The sequence below is a fragment of the Protobothrops mucrosquamatus genome, unplaced genomic scaffold, assembly GCF_001527695.2.
Source record: "Protobothrops mucrosquamatus isolate PMUCROS unplaced genomic scaffold, P.Mucros_1.0 scaffold4177, whole genome shotgun sequence".
Classification (NCBI taxonomy): Eukaryota; Metazoa; Chordata; class Lepidosauria; order Squamata; family Viperidae; genus Protobothrops; species Protobothrops mucrosquamatus.
This window is the reverse complement of record NW_015390102.1, coordinates 42,279-61,688: the sequence shown is the minus strand read 5'-3', so window position 1 is coordinate 61,688 and position 19,410 is coordinate 42,279. Positions and strand designations below refer to the sequence as shown.

General features: G+C 39.9%; 1 protein-coding gene across 1 annotated transcript in view; it reads left to right on the top strand.

Annotated features, from left to right (window-relative positions):
- Positions 1–19,410, top strand: part of DPF3 (double PHD fingers 3) — a gene marked incomplete at its 5' end in the record, with an annotated part of 98,233 nt that overhangs the window by 49,142 nt on the left and 29,681 nt on the right. The window contains 2 exon segments of the mRNA XM_015828044.1: positions 16,430–16,557; positions 19,117–19,212. Of these exon segments, the coding sequence (XP_015683530.1) occupies positions 16,430–16,557; positions 19,117–19,212 (224 nt within the window).

The following is a 19,410-nucleotide window of genomic DNA, read 5'->3' as shown; positions in this document are numbered from 1 at the left end:
GTTTTACAAACACTTACCTGGATGTAAGCCCTGATGAATATATTGTAATTTATATTTAAGTACAAATGCATTGCACTATGCTATTGTTCTTTTAAAATGGACGCCTTAGTTTTCCACATTAATATTAGATGGCTAGAATAGTTTACTTTTATAAACTATTTTTATTTTAATAGCATAACAAAATGATCTTCTTACCAATAAATTTCTAGTGGTGATGAAATGTTTAAAAGCAGGCTTTTAAATACTGGGGATAGTTTTTCCAAATTATTTTTTAGGAGTTCAGATTTTAATACATCTTTGTGACTTTTTTTAAAAAAAAACTGCTTCCATGAAGATTATCATTTGACCACTTCTGCATTCAGTTAAGGAAAAACAAAATATCAAAAAGTTACTAAGAAAGATGAATGAATTCTTTTTTCTTTAGTAATGATACAGTATATAGAGATATACATATATAGACAGAGAGATATGTATTCATTTCTCTCTTTTAAAAAGTATATCAACAGTACTCTGTGCTTGCTTCATTGTTTCTGAGTGTTTCAACTTTCATATAAAAGCACAAAATAGTTGAACAATTGTTGAACAACAACAACAACAACAACAATAATAATAAAGTTGGAAGGGACCTTGGAGGTTATCTAATCCAATCCCCTACTCAGGCAGGAAACCCTATACCATTTCAGACAAATGGTTGTCCAGTCTCTTCTTAAAAACTTCCAGTGTTGGAGCATTCACCACTTCTGGGGGCAGGTTGTTCCACTGGTTAATTGTTCTAACTGTCAGGAAGTTTCTCCTTAGTTCTAGGTTGCTTCTTTCCTTGATTAGTTTCCATCCGTTGCTTCTTGTCCTGCCTTCAGGTGCTTTGGAAAATAGCTTGTCTCCCTCTTTCTTGTGGCAGCCCCTGAGATATTGGAACACTGCTATCATGTCCCCCCTCGTCCTTCTCTTCATTAAACTAGACATACCCAATTCCAGCAGCCGTTCCTTATATGCTTTAGCCTCCAGTCCCCTAACCATCTTTTTTGCTCTTCTCTGTACTCTTTCTAGAGTCTCAACATATTTTTTACATCGCAGTGACCAAAACTGGATGCAATATTCCAAGTGTGGCCTTACCAAGGCATTGTAAAGTGGTATTAACACTTCATGTGATCTTGATTCTATCCCTCTGTTAATGCAGTCTAGCACTGTGTTGGCCTTTTTGGCAGCTACAGCACACTGCTGGCTCATATTTAAGTGATTGTCCAAGGTCCCTCTCACAGCTACTACTATTGAGCAAGGTACCCCCTATACCAGGCATGTCAAACTCGTGACGTCATGTGACGTCGCGCAACGTATCAGGCCAGTTTTGCCATTGCCGGCAATGGGGTGGACGTGGCTTCCACGTGACGCGTCCGGCCCGCGGGCTGGCAGTTTGACATCCCTGCCCTATACTATACCTGTGCATTTGGTTTTTCTTGCCTAAATGTAGAACCTTGCTTTTTTCACCATTGAATTTCATTTTGTTAGATATTGCCCAGTGTTCAAGTCTGTCCAGATCATTCTGTATCTTAAGCCTGTTTTCTGGAGTGTTGGCTATTCCTGCCATATTGGTGTCGTCCGCAAATTTGATGAGTTCCCCATCTATCCCCTCGTCCAAATCGTTGATGAAAATATGTGAACAACTGGTTCTCTGTGTAGATGCTGCTTCCGGAAGTCCGTTCTAGGCCTGGGCAAAAAAAAATTAGCTACCGGTTCTGCCGAACTGATGCAAACTGGCTGAATCCCACCACTGTATATAGTTATATTCAAAGAATGCTAATGCAGAATTTAGATTTTTTTTTTTACCAAACAAGATTTAATATGTAATGCTTAAAAACTAGAATTATCTCTATAATTTAATTCACTGAATTATTCTGAATTGAAACAAGGATTTATAGAAAAGTATGTTTAATGTTTATCAAAATAGTTTCAGGCATTCTCTTGATGGGAGATAGGTAAACATTTCCACCTGTTAATGCCTTTGTATATACAGTATAAGGTTGTACAAATAGAGGAATTATATATCATTTGTTAAGGTAGAGGTTTGTTTACATAGGTCTTGAAAAACAACTTTCCTTGTATTCTCAGTGAAAGGAATTTCTGGTAGAACCCATTTTGAACAAATGTATAACTAATTTGCAGTTTTCTTGGAGATTAATTAATTATGTGTTTCCAAGTCAATGTTGACTCTTAGTGACCACATGGATAATAGTTTTATTGTAGATACACATGAATCTTCCACATCTTTAAATAACTAATTAAAAATCTTTCTTTGTTATTACTAAACAAAAAACATCGCTTTTTTAAACCCTTATGCTGCAAGGATTATGCCTTTTAAATTGCATAAACTCCAGATTTTTTGCCACTATAAGCTAGTCCGGGATCATCTTTCAGTCAATGAAGATTTTTTTTACTACTGCTGTTGGCACTCTTAGAAGACAACAGTATTTGTGCAGGAATTTCCTTAGTGTCTTTATGGGGCTGACTCCAAGTTTGAGACTGTCTTTTGCCAAAATAACACCTCAAGGAGGGTCTAGGACAGGGGTAGGTTGACTGTCACCTTGCTATTAGGCTAGGTTGCATTATCAGGTATACTGTATATATTATTATACTGTAATTATTGTAGGATAGTTTTGCTCAGGTTAATTATTCTTTTAATAATGTAGAATGATGTTTTTGCTATATGTTTTACATGCATGTGTTAGCATATCTTGTGTATGTTTTAATATTTCCTATTGTGGATGGTTTCATGTAATATGTTATTATGTGGCCTGGTAGCATACAAATATGAGAAAAATATATTTCCTGCAATGCCCGTAGAATCCAACATGATATCTTTGCAGCATTGTGGAAAATTAAAATGGAAACTGGCAGATCCAGCTGCTTGATATAGGGAACCGAAAATAATGCATTTATTTAGTAAATTTATAGGCTACCAATCTCATATATATGACTCTGGGCAGGTCACAGTTAAAACAGAATAAAAACAATCAGAATTTAAAATAAGCAAAATGAGATTAAAATAGCAGATGAGAAGTACTATATTATGCGCCCACAAACAACCTAGGACTGTGGTGGCGAACCTGTGGCACGCGTGCCACAGGTGGCACGCAGAGCCCTCTCTGTGGGCACACATGCCATCGCCCCAGTCCTAGGCCTTCAGCTGGGTTTTATAAAATCTTTTCTCTTTAGGCCTTTGCCACCGTGTGCAAAAAAAAAAAAAAGGTTCAATCAATGAATTTCAACTTCTCGCGGGGAAAAAAAAGATTTCGCAAAGTTGGAATTGATTGATTGAACTTTTTAGTCCCACCCAGTCTGCCATTACCACCGCAGTCATGCCCACCCAATGGGCCACACCCACCCAATTGGCCACACCCACCCAATGGGCCACATCTACCGGCACCCGACGATACATAAGTGGGTTTTGGGTTGCAGTTTGGGCACTCAGTCTCTAAAAGGTTCGCCATCACTGACCTAGGACATGAGCTTACCTGTACTATCAGGGCCCCAGATTGGATGGCAAACCTAAAGTTTTAGTGTGTTCAAAGCTAGCAGGGTCAGGGCAATGTCTAATTTCTAGGGAGATTATGTTTCAGAGGGCAAATGTCATAGCAGAAAAAGTTCTCCTCCTAGATTCTGATGACACCCTCTCTCCCCTGGGACCTGGACCATGCTCTCCTGTTGGATCTAATGGGATAGATACTACTGGAGACAGACAGCCTTGTAAATAACCTTGTTCCAAGTTGTGAAGTTTTTAAAGGTGACGTCAACACTTTACATTGCACCCAGAAGCATACTGGTAGACAATGGTGTCACATGTGTCAAATGACTAATACATATAACTGCCCAGGCTGCCATATTTTGCACCAGTTGAAGTTTCCAACTACTCTTCAAGGGCAGCTCCAGAAAGAGTGAGTTGCAGCAATCCATTCAGAAGGTGACTAAGGTGTGTGAGTGTTTATGATATTAGGCCTGCTGGCTAAAGAGTTTGGACTAGAAGACCTCCAAGGTCCCTCCCAACTCTGTTATTCTGTGCTCTATTCCAAGTCAGGCTGAAATGTGCAATGCAGGAAGGGAGTCTCATCTTTTTACAGACTTACCTAAAGTGACTCTTTAGCTTGTGCTTGAATATTATGGATTGGATTCCAAGAATATCCCTCATGGTGTCTTACCTAATTATGAGTGGGTATTATAACTTATACACCTTTTGGTATAAAACAAAAGCAAGGACTTTTACATTCCTTATTTAGTAGATGTAGTGAAGTGGTGATCTTGTCATTTGATTTCATTTCATTTTAATTTAATTTTTAAGCTTAAGAGCACTTAATAGGAGGGGAGGGATTCGGATGCAGGAATCTGTGATTAGAAGTTTTGACAGTGATTTTTAATGGTGGTTTGGGACTTGATAAAAGGACTGGAAACTTTGATTATAGTGGCTGTCCACATAAGTATATGGTATAACATCTCTTGAAACATTTCGTTACATCTAAAGCCATTTTCACATGCCATACTGAGGCAATCTTTTGTTAGTGAACACATCTTCATGGGGATTTGTGACTGATTTGGTCTTCCTTAGATTTGAATGCTATAGGTCCTTGTTAAATACCCAGTTTGTCTCTTTCAAAGACAGCATTTTTTAAATTGAGGCCTTAAACCAAAGTTACTTTAATCTAATATTGCGTAGAGGTTGCCATTTACTTTGTCTGGATGATTCTCCCTTGTGTGTTTTGTGGTTTTGTAGTTTTATACATTATTTGGTCTTTTTCTTGATAAGCAGAATTTATGAAACTCATAATGAATACAAAACTGCAACGAGATCTCTCATCATTTATATCTGAAACAGAAACACTTATATCTTTTTCCTTTCATCCATAATATGCAATGGATAAGTAGAGTTTCAGATGGACAACAATCCTTCCTTGTATAGATTCTCTCATTCCTAAATCTTATTTATTTCAATAACATCCAAAATTGCAAGAACTTCATTCTACAGTAAAAAGATCTATAAGGACAACAAGGGCAAAATTAGGTTCCTTTTAACTATGCTTGAACATTGTTCATTTTATGAAAGATCTACCAGTTTTCTCTAAGAGTGTGATAAAACTTTCAGACTTTATTTTTTTTAACTAACTTTTGGAAAGAGGCCCTTGAAGGAGAACCAGAGTCTTTAAAAAGTGGAGACTTGAAAAATGAAGGTGACAGTGAGGCAGGAAAATAATGTGAGGAGTAGAGCTTCTTTAGATCAAACTCAGAATTAGTTAGAAGATTAAAGGCCATCTGCTTTTTGCTGTAATTTCTAATGCTAGAGTAGTATGGAACTGTAAAGTTGTGAACTCTGTCTTACTTTCTTTCATCTTATGACACTACCTGGCATTTTTGTGGAAAAAAAACACACAACAAAACCTAAGCCCCTTGTTTTCCGGAATATTAAAAAAATGAGCATGATATATCTGTAGATGTTTGATTAAGATGTCATTAACTAGAGAAGAGCTCTCCTAGATCAAAGCAAAAACATTGTTGCTCACACAGGATAAGCAGGACAATATTATTATTTGTGGGCAGGAGACCGGTTGAACATGTTATGTCCCAAGAATAACTGCAGAGTGGCAAGTTTGGATGAAGTCAAGCTTGGTTAACATTGGGAGACAAATGCATTGAATGAGTGTTACAAGACAATGTGGAAGCTGTTTGGTTCATTTTAGGAGCTTTTGAAGCTAATAAAAGTCAATAAAATCCCTATCGAGATGGAGTTTGCATAGTGCTAAAACAAAAAGGCTCCACAGTATTATGTCGATACGACATCATCATTTATCTAAACTATCAACTACTCAAGGAAGAATGTTCATACTACATTCTTCTCCCCCCCCCATCCTCCACTTCTAAAACTCTGTCTCCTACTTTGCATTCTAATGTTGCATTTATGCCTTGGAGATGTGGAAATGAGCAATACAATATGATGGATGGATGCAGCTTGCCTGGATTCTCTACCACCATTTCCCTTGGGGCCTCCCAGCTGCTGGCAGAGAGCACCATCCCAGAAGAGGGTATCTTTTTGCAAACTCGACAGCTAGCAGACAATCTCTCTCTCTCTCTCTCTCTCTCTCTCTCTCTCTCTCTCTCTCTCTCTCTCTCTCTCTCTCTCTCTCTCCCTCCCTCCCTCTCTCTCTCCCTCCTTCTCCCCCCTCCCCCCCTCTGTATTTCCCAGCAGAGCAAGCTTAATCTGTTTTTTCCTTTCCCCTGGCATACCTCATGATTGTCTTTCTGACTTTAGTTGTTTTGAATAAATGCCATAAATACTTTCCATAAAATAAAAATGGGAAGAATGGGAAGCAGAAATGGAGCTGGTATTTCATACTCTTGTGATGTTGATAGATTCTAATTTGGAACTGACATGAGATGTAATTGCTCATTGAGCCACTCAGTTGCCCTTTAAGGCACATTCTGCCTTGTTTTGTTAATGAGCTGCGTGGTTACATTCACCCAGCAGTAGATCTCTGATGTGCCAGGCATTTCATGCATTTCAATTTTTAAAAAAAAATTGTAAGAGGTCTGCCATGTTAAATGGTATCTATCAGAATCAGCTGCAGCGTAGAGCTTATGAAAATAAACTGGTCCAAGGAATCCAAGGGACAAACTATTTATATGCGCATTGTGTAAAGCGTTCCTTTGAGAGCCAGTTGGGTGTAGTTGTTAAGGCATTAGGCTTGAAATTGGGAGACTGTATATAATAGTCCTGCCTTAAATATGAAGTCAGTTGGGTGACCCCGAATCACCCTTTCTCATCCCTGGAAAACAGTCAGTGGCCAACCACTTCTGACACACACACACAAAAAGAGCTACATTGGATGTATTCTTTTCTTATGCAGTAACATTTTATAAAGTTATATGCCTTATATAGAAAATTATAAAGGTGCAATAATTGCTTCAAATGGATATTAGTCTATTGCAGGGGTGTCAAACTCAATTTCACTGAGGGCCGCATCAGCATTGCGGTTGCCCTGGGGGGACCGGGTTGGTGTGGCCAGAGTGGGTGCAGCCTACTGGGTGGGCGTGGATGGAGTGGATGTGGCCTACTGGATGGGCGTGACCAGTTCTACATCATTCGCGTCAAGGGTGCCTATGGGGGCCTGGGCAGGAGTGGGACAGATTGAGGGTCTCTGGCAGAAGGGGGTGGGACCGGGGCAAGTGCCAAAGCATGGTCCACCGGGGCAAGTGCCAAGATGGCCACCATAAAATTGTACATTGGCTCCCGGCTGGCCTGGGCCAGAGCCAAGGCAGCGGAGGCCGTTCCCTCTCTGTTTCCAGGATGGCTTCGCAGGCCACATGAAACCATTTCACGGGCCGCATCCGGCCCCCAGGCCTTGTGTTTGACATGTCTGGTCTATTGTCATGACATATTCGTTTGAGAGATGTTGGCTATTACCAGTCCTCTATGGAGTCCTTGTCTCCTCAGGTATGGGACACCCTTTTGAAGATGACTTAGGCAGGGTTGGGGCCTGATCCTAACTCTCTGAAGCCCAGATGTTGTCATCTGCANGGAACGCGGCGGAACCGCGTTCCGGCACCTTTTTCCGGGCCGGCCGCACCGGAAATAGCCCCTCCCACACCGGAAATAGCCCCTCCCAAATTTTACTTGCATTCCTGTTCTCTAAAGGGGCGGTCCTAGGGTTTGATGAGGGCGTGGCCAGGTTTGAGTTCCGCCACCTTTTCTCCGAGAAAAAAAGCCCTGCCCCTAACCATCTTTTTTGCTCTTCTCTGTACTCTTTCTAGAGTCTCAACATATTTTTTACATCGCAGTGACCAAAACTGGATGCAATATTCCAAGTGTGGCCTTACCAAGGCATTGTAAAGTGGTATTAACACTTCATGTGATCTTGATTCTATCCCTCTGTTAATGCAGTCTAGCACTGTGTTGGCCTTTTTGGCAGCTACAGCACACTGCTGGCTCATATTTAAGTGATTGTCCAAGGTTCCTCTCACAGCTACTACTATTGAGCAAGGTACCCCCTATACCAGGCATGTCAAACTCGTGACGTCATGTGACGTCGCGCAACGTATCAGGCCAGTTTTGCCATTGCCGGCAATGGGGTGGACGTGGCTTCCACGTGACGCGTCCGGCCCGCGGGCTGGCAGTTTGACATCCCTGCCCTATACTATACCTGTGCATTTGGTTTTTCTTGCCTAAATGTAGAACCTTGCTTTTTTCACCATTGAATTTCATTTTGTTAGATATTGCCCAGTGTTCAAGTCTGTCCAGATCATTCTGTATCTTAAGCCTGTCTTCTGGAGTGTTGGCTATTCCTGCCATATTGGTGTCGTCCGCAAATTTGATGAGTTCCCCATCTATCCCCTCGTCCAAATCGTTGATGAAAATATGTGAACAACTGGTTCTCTGTGTAGATGCTGCTTCCGGAAGTCCGTTCTAGGCCTGGGCAAAAAAAAATTAGCTACCGGTTCTGCCGAACTGATGCAAACTGGCTGAATCCCACCACTGTATATAGTTATATTCAAAGAATGCTAATGCAGAATTTAGATTTTTTTTTTACCAAACAAGATTTAATATGTAATGCTTAAAAACTAGAATTATCTCTATAATTTAATTCACTGTATTATTCTGAATTGAAACAAGGATTTATAGAAAAGTATGTTTAATGTTTATCAAAATAGTTTCAGGCATTCTCTTGATGGGAGATAGGTAAACATTTCCACCTGTTAATGCCTTTGTATATACAGTATAAGGTTGTACAAATAGAGGAATTATATATCATTTGTTAAGGTAGAGGTTTGTTTACATAGGTCTTGAAAAACAACTTTCCTTGTATTCTCAGTGAAAGGAATTTCTGGTAGAACCCATTTTGAACAAATGTATAACTAATTTGCAGTTTTCTTGGAGATTAATTAATTATGTGTTTCCAAGTCAATGTTGACTCTTAGTGACCACATGGATAATAGTTTTATTGTAGATACACATGAATCTTCCACATCTTTAAATAACTAATTTAAAATCTGTCTTTGTTATTACTAAACAAAAAACATCGCTTTTTTAAACCCTTATGCTGCAAGGATTATGCCTTTTAAATTGCATAAACTCCAGATTTTTTGCCACTATAAGCTAGTCCAGGATCATCTTTCAGTCAATGAAGATTTTTTTTACTACTGCTGTTGGCACTCTTAGAAGACAGCAGTATTTGTGCAGGAATTTCCTTAGTGTCTTTATGGGGCTGACTCCAAGTTTGAGACTGTCTTTTGCCAAAATAACACTTCAAGGAGAGTCTAGGACAGGGGTAGGTTGACTGTCACCTTGCTATTTGGCTAGGTTACATTATCAGGTATACTGTATATATTATTATACTGTAATTATTGTAGGATAGTTTTGCTCAGGTTAATTATTCTTTTAATAATGTAGAATGATGTTTTTGCTATATGTTTTACATGCATGTGTTAGCATATCTTGTGTATGTTTAAATATTTCCTATTATGGATGGTTTCATGTAATATGTTATTATGTGGCCTGGTAGCATACAAATATGAGAAAAATATATTTCCTGCAATGCCTATAGAATCCAACATGATACCTTTGCAGCATTGTGGAAAATTAAAATGGAAACTGGCAGATCCAGCTGCTTGGTATAGGGAACCGAAAATAATGCATTTATTTAGTAAATTTATAGGCCACCAATCTCATATATATGACTCTGGGCAGGTCACAGTTAAAACAGAATAAAAACAATCAGAATTTAAAATAACCAAAATGAGATTAAAATAGCAGATGAGAAGTACTATATTATGCACCCACAAACAACCTAGCACCGTGGTGGCGAACCTATGGCACGTGTGCCACAGGTGGCACGTAGAGCCCTCTCTGTGGGCACACATGCCATCGCCCCAGTCCTAGGCCTTCAGCTGGGTTTTATAAAATCTTTTCGCTTTAGGCCTTTGCCACCGTGTGCAAAAAAAAAAAAGGTTCAATCAATCAATTTCAACTTCTCGTGGGGAAAAAAAAGATTTCGCAAAGTTGGAATTGATTGATTGAACTTTTTAGTCCCACCCAGTCTGCCGTTACCACCGCAGTCATGCCCACCCAATGGGCCACACCCACCCAATGGGCCACATCCACCGGCACCCGACGATACATAAGTGGGTTTTGGGTTGCAGTTTGGGCACTCAGTCTCTAAAAGGTTCGCCATCACTGACCTAGGACATGAGCTTACCTGTACTATCAAGGCCCCAGATTGGATGGCAAACCTAAAGTTTTAGTGTGTTCAAAGCTAGCAGGGTCAGGGCAATGTCTAATTTCTAGGGAGATTATGTTTCAGAGGGCAAATGTCATAGCAGAAAAAGTTCTTCTAGATTCTGATGACACCCTCTCTCCCATGGGACCTGGACCATGCTCTCCTGTTTGATCTAATGGGATAGATACTACTGGAGACAGACAGCCTTGTAAATAACCTTGTGAAGTTTTTAAAGGTGACGTCAACACTTTACATTGCACCCAGAAGCATACTGGTAGACAATGGTGTCACATGTGTCAAATGACTAATACATATAACTGCCCAGGCTGCCATATTTTGCACCAGTTGAAGTTTCCAACTACTCTTCAAGGGCAGCTCCAGAAAGAGTGATTTGCAGCAATCCATTCAGAAGGTGACTAAGGTGTGTGAGTGTTTATAATATTAGGCCTGCTGGCTACAGAGTTTGGACTAGAAGACCTCCAAGGTCCCTCCCAACTCTGTTATTCTATGCTCTATTCCAAGTCAGGCTGAAATGTGCAGTGCAGGAAGGGAGTCTCATCTTTTTACAGACTTACCTAAAGTGACTCTTTAGCTTGTGCTTGAATATTATGGATTGGATTCCAAGAATATCCCTCATGGTGTCTTACCTAATTATGAGTGGGTATTATAACTTATACACCTTTTGGTATAAAACAAAAGCAAGGACTTTTACATTCCTTATTTAGTAGATGTAGTGAAGTGGTGATCTTGTCATTTCATTTCATTTCATTTTAATTTAATTTTTAAGCTTAAGAGCACTTAATAGGAGGGGAGGGATTCGGATGCAGGAATCTGTGATTAGAAGTTTTGACAGTGATTTTTAATGGTGGTTTGGGACTTGATAAAAGGACTGGAAACTTTGATTATAGTGGCTGTCCACATAAGTATATGGTATAACATCTCTTGAAACATTTTGTTACATCTAAAGCCATTTTCACATGCCATACTGAGGCAATCTTTTGTTAGTGAACACATCTTCATGGGGATTTGTGGCTGATTTGGTCTTCCTTAGATTTGAGTGCTATAGGTCCTTGTTAAATACCCAGTTTGTCTCTTTCAAAGACAGCATTTTTTAAATTGAGGCCTTAAACCAGTGGTTCTCAACCTTTTTAATGCCGCGACCCCCAACCGATTATAAGTCGAGGACTAAGCCGGTCGTAAGGCGAGGACTAAACCGGTCGTAAGGCGAGGACTACCCAACCGGTCGTAAGTCAAGGACTTTCCCTGCCTGGGAGCGCTGCACATGCATGGTTCCGCCCCCTGCGCCGGCCGAGGCGTAGCTGGCAAGCAGCAGAGACGGAGCAGGCCGACCACCAGCTGGCCCAGCTCAAGGGAGGTAAGGCACCCGCCGGAAAAGGGGAAAAAAATGGCGGACAGCCTTGCTTGGCGACCCCTGTGAAATCGTCAATCGACCCCAAATGGGGTCGCGACCCATAGGTTGAGAACCGCTGCCTTAAACCAAAGTTACTTTAATCTAATATTGCGTAGAGGTTGCCATTTACTTTGTCTGGATGATTCTCCCTTGTGTGTTTTGTGGTTTTGTAGTTTTATACATTATTTGGTCTTTTTCTCGATAAGTAGAATTTATGAAACTCATAATGAATACAAAACTGCAACAAGATCTCTCATCATTTATATCTGAAACAGAAACACTTATATCTTTTTCCTTTCATCCATAATATGCAATGGATAAGTAGAGTTTCAGATGGACAACAATCTTTCCTTGTATAGATTCTCTCATTCCTAAATCTTATTTATTTCAATAACATCCAAAATTGCAAGAACTTCATTCTACAGTAAAAAGATCTATAAGGACAATAAGGGCAAAATTAGGTTGCTTTTAACTATGCTTGAACATTGTTCATTTTATGAAAGATCTACCAGTTTTCTCTAAGAGTGTGATAAAACTTTCAGACTTTATTTTTTTTTTTACTAACCTTTGGAAAGAGGCCCTTGAAGGAGAACCAGAATCTTTAAAAAGTGGAAACTTGAAAAATGAAGGTGACAGTGAGGCAGGAAAATAATGTGAGGAGTAGAGCTTCTTTAGATCAAACTCAGAATTAGTTAGAAGATTAAAGGCCATCTGCTTTTTGCTGTAATTTCTAATGCTAGAGTAGTATGGAATTGTAAAGTTGTGAACTCTGTCTTACTTTCTTTCATCTTATGACACTACCTGGCATTTTTGTGGGGAAAAACCACACAACAAAACCTAAGCCCCTTGTTTTCTGGAATATTAAAAAAATGAGCATGATATATCTGTAGACGTTTGATTAAGATGTCATTAACTAGAGAAGAGCTCTCCTAGGTCAAAGCAAAAACATTGTTGCTCACAGAGGATAAGCAGAGGACAATATTATTATTTGTGGGCAGGAGACCGGTTGAACATGTTATGTCCCAAGAATAACTGCAGAGTGGCAAGTTTGGATGAAGTCAAGCTTGGTTAACATTGGGAGACAAATGCATTGAATGAGTGTTACAAGACAATGTGGAAGCTGTTTGGTTCATTTTAGGAGCTTTTGAAGCTAATAAAAGTCAATAAAATCCCTATCGAGATGGAGTTTGCATAGTGCTAAAACAAAAAGGCTCCACAGTATTATGTCGATACGACATCATCATTTATCTAAACTATCAACTACTCAAGGAAGAATGTTCATACTACATTCTTCCCCCCCCCCCCATCCTCCACTTCTAAAACTCTGTCTCCTACTTTGCATTCTAATGTTGCATTTATGCCTTGGAGATGTGGAAATGAGCAATACAATATGATGGATGGATGCAGCTTGCCTGGATTCTCTACCACCATTTCCCTTGGGGCCTCCCAGCTGCTGGCAGAGAGCACCATCCCAGAAGAGGGTATCTTTTGCAAACTCGACAGCTAGCAGACAATATCTCTCTCTCTCTCTCTCTCTCTCTCCCTCTCTCTCTCTCTCTCTCTCTCTCTCTCTCTCTCTCTCTCTCTCTCTCTCTCTCTCTCTCTCCCTCCCTCCCTCCCTCCCTCCCTCCCTCCCTCCCTCCGTATTTCCCAGCAGAGCAAGCTTAATCTGTTTTTTCCTTTCCCCTGGCATACCTCATGATTGTCTTTCTGACTTTAGTTGTTTTGAATAAATGCCATAAATACTTTCCATAAAATAAAAATGGGAAGAATGGGAAGCAGAAATGGAGCTGGTATTTCATACTCTTGTGATGTTGATAGATTCTAATTTGGAACTGACATGAGATGTAATTGCTCATTGAGCCACTCGGTTGCCCTTTAAGGCACATTCTGCCTTGTTTTGTTAATGAGCTGCGTGGTTACATTCACCCAGCAGTAGATCTCTGATGTGCCAGGCATTTCATGCATTTCAATTTTTAAAAAAAAATTGTAAGAGGTCTGCCATGTTAAATGGTATCTATCAGAATCAGCTGCAGCGTAGAGCTTATGAAAATAAACTGGTCCGAGGAATCCAAGGGACAAACTATTTATATGCGCATTGTGTAAAGCGTTCCTTTGAGAGCCAGTTGGGTGTAGTTGTTAAGGCATTAGGCTTGAAATTGGGAGACTGTATATAATAGTCCTGCCTTAAATATGAAGTCAGTTGGGTGACCCCGAATCACCCTTTCTCATCCCTGGAAAACAGTCAGTGGCCAACCACTTCTGACACACACACACAAAAAGAGCTACATTGGATGTATTCTTTTCTTATTGCAGTAACATTTTATAAAGTTATATGCCTTATATAGAAAATTATAAAGGTGCAATAATTGCTTCAAATGGATATTAGTCCATTGCAGGGGTGTCAAACTCAATTTCACTGAGGGCCGCATCAGCATTGCGGTTGCCCTGGGGGGGCTGGGTTGGTGTGGCCAGAGTGGGTGCAGCCTACTGGGTGGGCGTGGATGGAGTGGATGTGGCCTACTGGATGGGCGTGACCAGTTCTACATCATTCGCATCAAGGGTGCCTATGGGGGCCTGGGCAGGAGTGGGACAGATTGAGGGTCTCTGGCAGAAGGGGGTGGGACCGGGGCAAGTGCCAAAGCATGGTCCACCGGGGCAAGTGCCAAGATGGCCACCATAAAATTGTACATTGGCTCCCGGCTGGCCTGGGCCAGAGCCAAGGCAGCGGAGGCCGTTCCCTCTCTGTTTCCAGGATGGCTTCGCAGGCCACATGAAACCATTTCGCGGGCCGCATCCGGCCCCCAGGCCTTGTGTTTGACATGTCTGGTCTATTGTCATGACATATTCGTTTGAGAGATGTTGGCTATTACCAGTCCTCTATGGAGTCCTTGTCTCCTCAGGTATGGGACACCCTTTTGAAGATGACTTAGGCAGGGTTGGGGCCTGATCCTAACTCTCTGAAGCCCAGATGTTGTCATCTGCAGTATTTGGCACTGATCTGTGTCCATTTTAACTTTTCACCAGTCATATAGAAACCGAAGTTGGTTGTTGATCTTTTGTCTTTTGCCAGTTCAGACTGTATTAACCAAAACAGATGAAGAAGAGAAGAAACTTTTTATGGGCAAAGAATAGAGAAAAAAAGACATCAATCAAACAAGCAGCTCCTCCTGCACAATAAAAAATGAATGTAAAGTTCTCTCCCCTAATTCTATATTTGTAACAAAACAATATAAGGGGAAGTTTTTAGGATGCTGAAATGATACACTCCTTTTTTCAAAACAATACTGTTTGTAGGAGGGATCTATTCTTTTTTTTCCTTTCACCCTTGACCCTGGGGGAGAGAACAGGAAAAGTTATTTACCGGTATGCTCTGAATTTTGGCAGGAAGGATCCAGGGTTGAAATGACAATGTGTGTGAAACAGCATTTCTTTTATTTCTTGGAATGTGATCAGATATCTGTTCTCAGAGCAGAGTGAGATTAGCTTAATAGCTATAAAATACATCGAAACAGATTTGTTTGTTTTAATACACCAATATTTGAGTGGAAAATTGGTAACCCTTAATGATACGTTACTAACATACAAATACAAATTGGTGGTTGGCCATAAAAGATGACATCCCATTACCTGGTTTAACTCAGGTTGTGGCACCTGCCCAATTGAGTCTGGGCTCAAGTAGCTAAATTGCGCCTGGGCTAGTCAATAATTAGGCGGGACATGTGTCGGAATTACCAGGGTTGGAAGCTAGACTGGGACATGAAAGTATATCTTGGAAGAAGATACCATTTTTGTGTCTGTAAAGTTACCAGAATTTAAGCCTGACTCAAAGGAGGCCTTTTTTAAATCCAATTAACTGCTTCCCACTGACAGAAGCCCATCAATGTCCTCAAACTCTACTTGCAAAACATTGTGACTCTCCAGAGTAGTTTTGGGAAGCATGAAGTGGAGGCATGGGGAGAGAAAAGTCCTTTGCGCAATTGGAATCCAGCTGCAGGCTGTAGAATATTATCCCAATTATGGTACTTTAAACTGACTAGAACACGGGTGTCAAACTCACCGCATCGTGTGACGTGTCGCGACGTATCACAACTTTTTTTGCAGTGCTGGAGCTGGGGTAGGCGTGGCCTCCGTATGATGTAACCGCCCCTCGGGCCGGCAGTTTGACACCCCTGGACTAGAAGAATGCATTATCATGTCAAAAGGGATGGTGTATTTTTCACTGTTGGGCAATTTAAAAGAAAAGTCTCTTTGTGATGAGCTCAATTTCTTGGGACTTCATGGCCATGACCACGCAGTTTTCTTGTCAGCAATAACCAAAGTGGTTTGCCACTGCCATTTCCCAGAATCTTTTCCAACTTTTGAATATAGTGTGTGTTTCTTAGTATTTCTGGAGCTTTCACCTCCAACTACTAACTAGGTTGAGCTGTTTCATTTGTAGATTAGACAAGATGACCCGATGCCACACCAGCTAAGAGCTGTTTCCACATAAAAGCTCTCTTCAAATTATCAACTAGACAAATATTTACATTAATGTTTCTTTGAAAAAAAATCAGTATTGGTAAGATGGCTATATTTTACCAGCAAGTCTAGTTCAAATTTGACTTTTGGATATATTAACATGTCAAAATAATAATTGTATCTCTCAGTGTTTAAGGACATTTGCTCTTTCTTGTGAATAAACTGAAAACTGTATGACTATTCTATCCATTGTTCTGGTTGCTTACTTTAAGGAAGTAATAGTAGTCATTGTTGTTTGATTTGTCAGAAGTTGACCTGCCTCTGAAGAAGGATGGCTTCACATCAGAAGGGACCACACTGGAAGCTTTGTTGCGTGGAGAAGGGCTTGAAAAAAAGATAGATGCTAAAGAAGAAGATACTCTACAAGAGATCCAGGTAATCTCACATTTTCAGTTCATAAACTGTAGGACAGTATGTGCATGTGTAAGTAGGTTAATTAATCATTATTTCCAGATTGTACATGTTGCCTTTAAGAAGATGGATTGAATAAATAAATAGTTCAGAATTTTGTAAAACCATTGCATAAAAAGTGATGGGAACTGCAAGTGTCACTTTGGAGATAAATATTCGTGTTAGCAATAAGCACTTATAAAAACAGATTCCTTCTAGATGGGAAGTGGAAGATATATCTTTAGAACAGGGAGGCTTCTATTGTCAGCTTACAGCTTCTTTACCACCTTATTTAGCTGTTGCTCTGATGCCTTTTTATTTCCAAATTAGCCTTTCTAAAGCATCCTTCTTCCATCTGGGACCAAAAAAACCCCCACACAACTTGAGATCCTAAGACTGCATGAGATCCTCAGAGGCACTGAACACAGCTGCAGGTGGCACTTCAAAAATTGCCAACAAATTTTATTCATCATTCATTCATCCATTTTGCTATAGCATCTAGTATGGAAAATGCAGCAAAGAAAAATAATAATAAATACATGAGGAGTAATTATATTAATTGACTTTAATTATACTTCAAAGAATTTACCAATTTATTTTTGTCCTTCTCCCCAAATACTTTTTAGAACACACGTTAGCATTGTACTTAATGACCAGAAAAAGAGAAAAAGTGTGCATCCCTGATATAATCAAATCATATTGGCAATAAAATAATATCACTATTTCTAGGAGGAATACTTAATTAAATATACTTGATTTATATTCTTCTCATTCAAATGGGATATTTAAGGTGGTTTACCATTTAAAACAGAAATTACACACTCAAACAAAACAATTACAAAATTAAAAAAAAATAAAGAAATGAAAATGTCTAGTAATGTCATTGCATGTTAAAAGCTTGGCTAAAAAGATGTTTCTTTTCAGATTTTATAAAGGCAGACAATGAAGGCTTTAAGAGAGTTTCTAAGAACAGCCCTAAGTAAAATGCAATAGTCAAGATGAGTTGTTCCTAAGCCATTAGACCTGTTAATAGCTGGTGTTCTAACTGTGGTTGTGTAACTCCACTTCTTGAGAATCCAGTGTCATCCAAGGATAAAGTAGCATTCCTGCATTGTGGACCTGTTTTTTTTTAGCAGATTAATATTCTTATCTAGAACAATCTGAACTATGATCTCAATGGCAGTTTACCTATTAACCAACAATACCTCTATCTTTGCCCAAAGTTAATCCTGTACTCTTTACTCATCCTCTTGAAATTAGGCATTCCACCTATTAAACATTTTGGAGGACTTGGATGATAAGGAATAATATCACTGTGTGGGTTCTCAGCATGTTGATAGTATCTACTCTAATGTGCTGGGTATACCTCCAGGAGTTTCATGTATATGTTGACACATCTGTGGTACTGAAAAAATCAGTGGCCTAGGCTTTGAGCAATAGTTTCCTAACCTTATCTTCTGGTGGTGGCTTGACAGCAAAGACTGGAACCTTTTTACACACACACACACACACACACACACACACACACACACGGACTAGATTAATAGTATTAAAAACTGTCGAAAAGTCAAAAGAAATGAACAGAACTACAGTGCAACAGCAATAGCACTTAAGATTTATATACCACTTCATAATGCTTTACAGTCCTCTCCAAGCAATTTACAGAGTCAGCCTATTGCCCCCAACAATCTGGGTCCTCATTTTACCAATCTCAGAAGGATGGAAGGCTGAGTCAACCTTGAGCCGGTCAGGATCGAACTGCTGGCAGTCAGCAGAGTTAGTCTGCAATACTGCACTGTAACAACAGCACCACTCCACCACAATGCCCCTGTAGAATAAAGCTAAATTTTCTCTCCTACATCCAGTTTCTAGTATAAGTTATCCAACAAGACAACTAAGTCAAACTACTTTATATCCCACTTGGAAATCTGATTTAGACGTAAAAGTATCCTGTAGATGCCTCTTGAATTGTAAGGTTATTACTTTCTCAAATCTCTTTTGCCAGTTATAAAATGTGTGAGCTTGGCCTCAAATTCTGTACCACCTTATGGGCTCCACTTCAAGAAGGATTCAGACAAACTGAATCAGATTTCGGAAAAAGCAATTAAGTTTGATAAGGGGACCAGAAATCAAGTCTTATCTAGGGAGGTTGAAGGAACAGGGACTGTTTATCCTTGACAACAGTGGATGTATGATAAAGTATGGGCCATGGATGTGTTTAAATTAAATTTAATAGATTTCAGTTATAGAAAGGCAGATTTCAGCTGAATGTCCAAATGGTTTCTGTAACATTAAAAGCAATTTGAGAGCCTAACCAATCTCCTAGAAAAAGTGGAAAGCGCCCCTTCATGGGGTGGGTTCATTTATTATTGTAGGAGTGATTTAATTTGTGTCCCGGCAAAATAGGAGGTTGGACTTAATGACCTAAGTGGCTTCTCCCAGGTCTCTCTTTCTGTGATATATTTTCTTTGCTAAATTCTGCTAAAAAGGCCTTCCGTTGCACTGGGATTTGTTTTTAATTATTGTTTATTATTTCGACTCCAGCGGGTTTTGGAAAACGATGAGAATGCAGATGAAGCGAACGAAGAGGAAGAGATAGAAGAAGATATTCCAAAACGAAAAAACAGACCCCGAGGACGGGTAAGCTGCTTTAGCCTTGTGGGAAAGAGGAGGAGGAAGAGGAGGAGGAGGAAGAGGGGGAGGAGAAAATAATCCCAATTTGCATCTTTATATATTGCCCATCTTTATATATATGCATACAGAGGCACAATGTTTAATGACACCCAGTGATATGTGGTATGTTCCAAAACTGTAGGATGATCAATTAAATATGTGTGG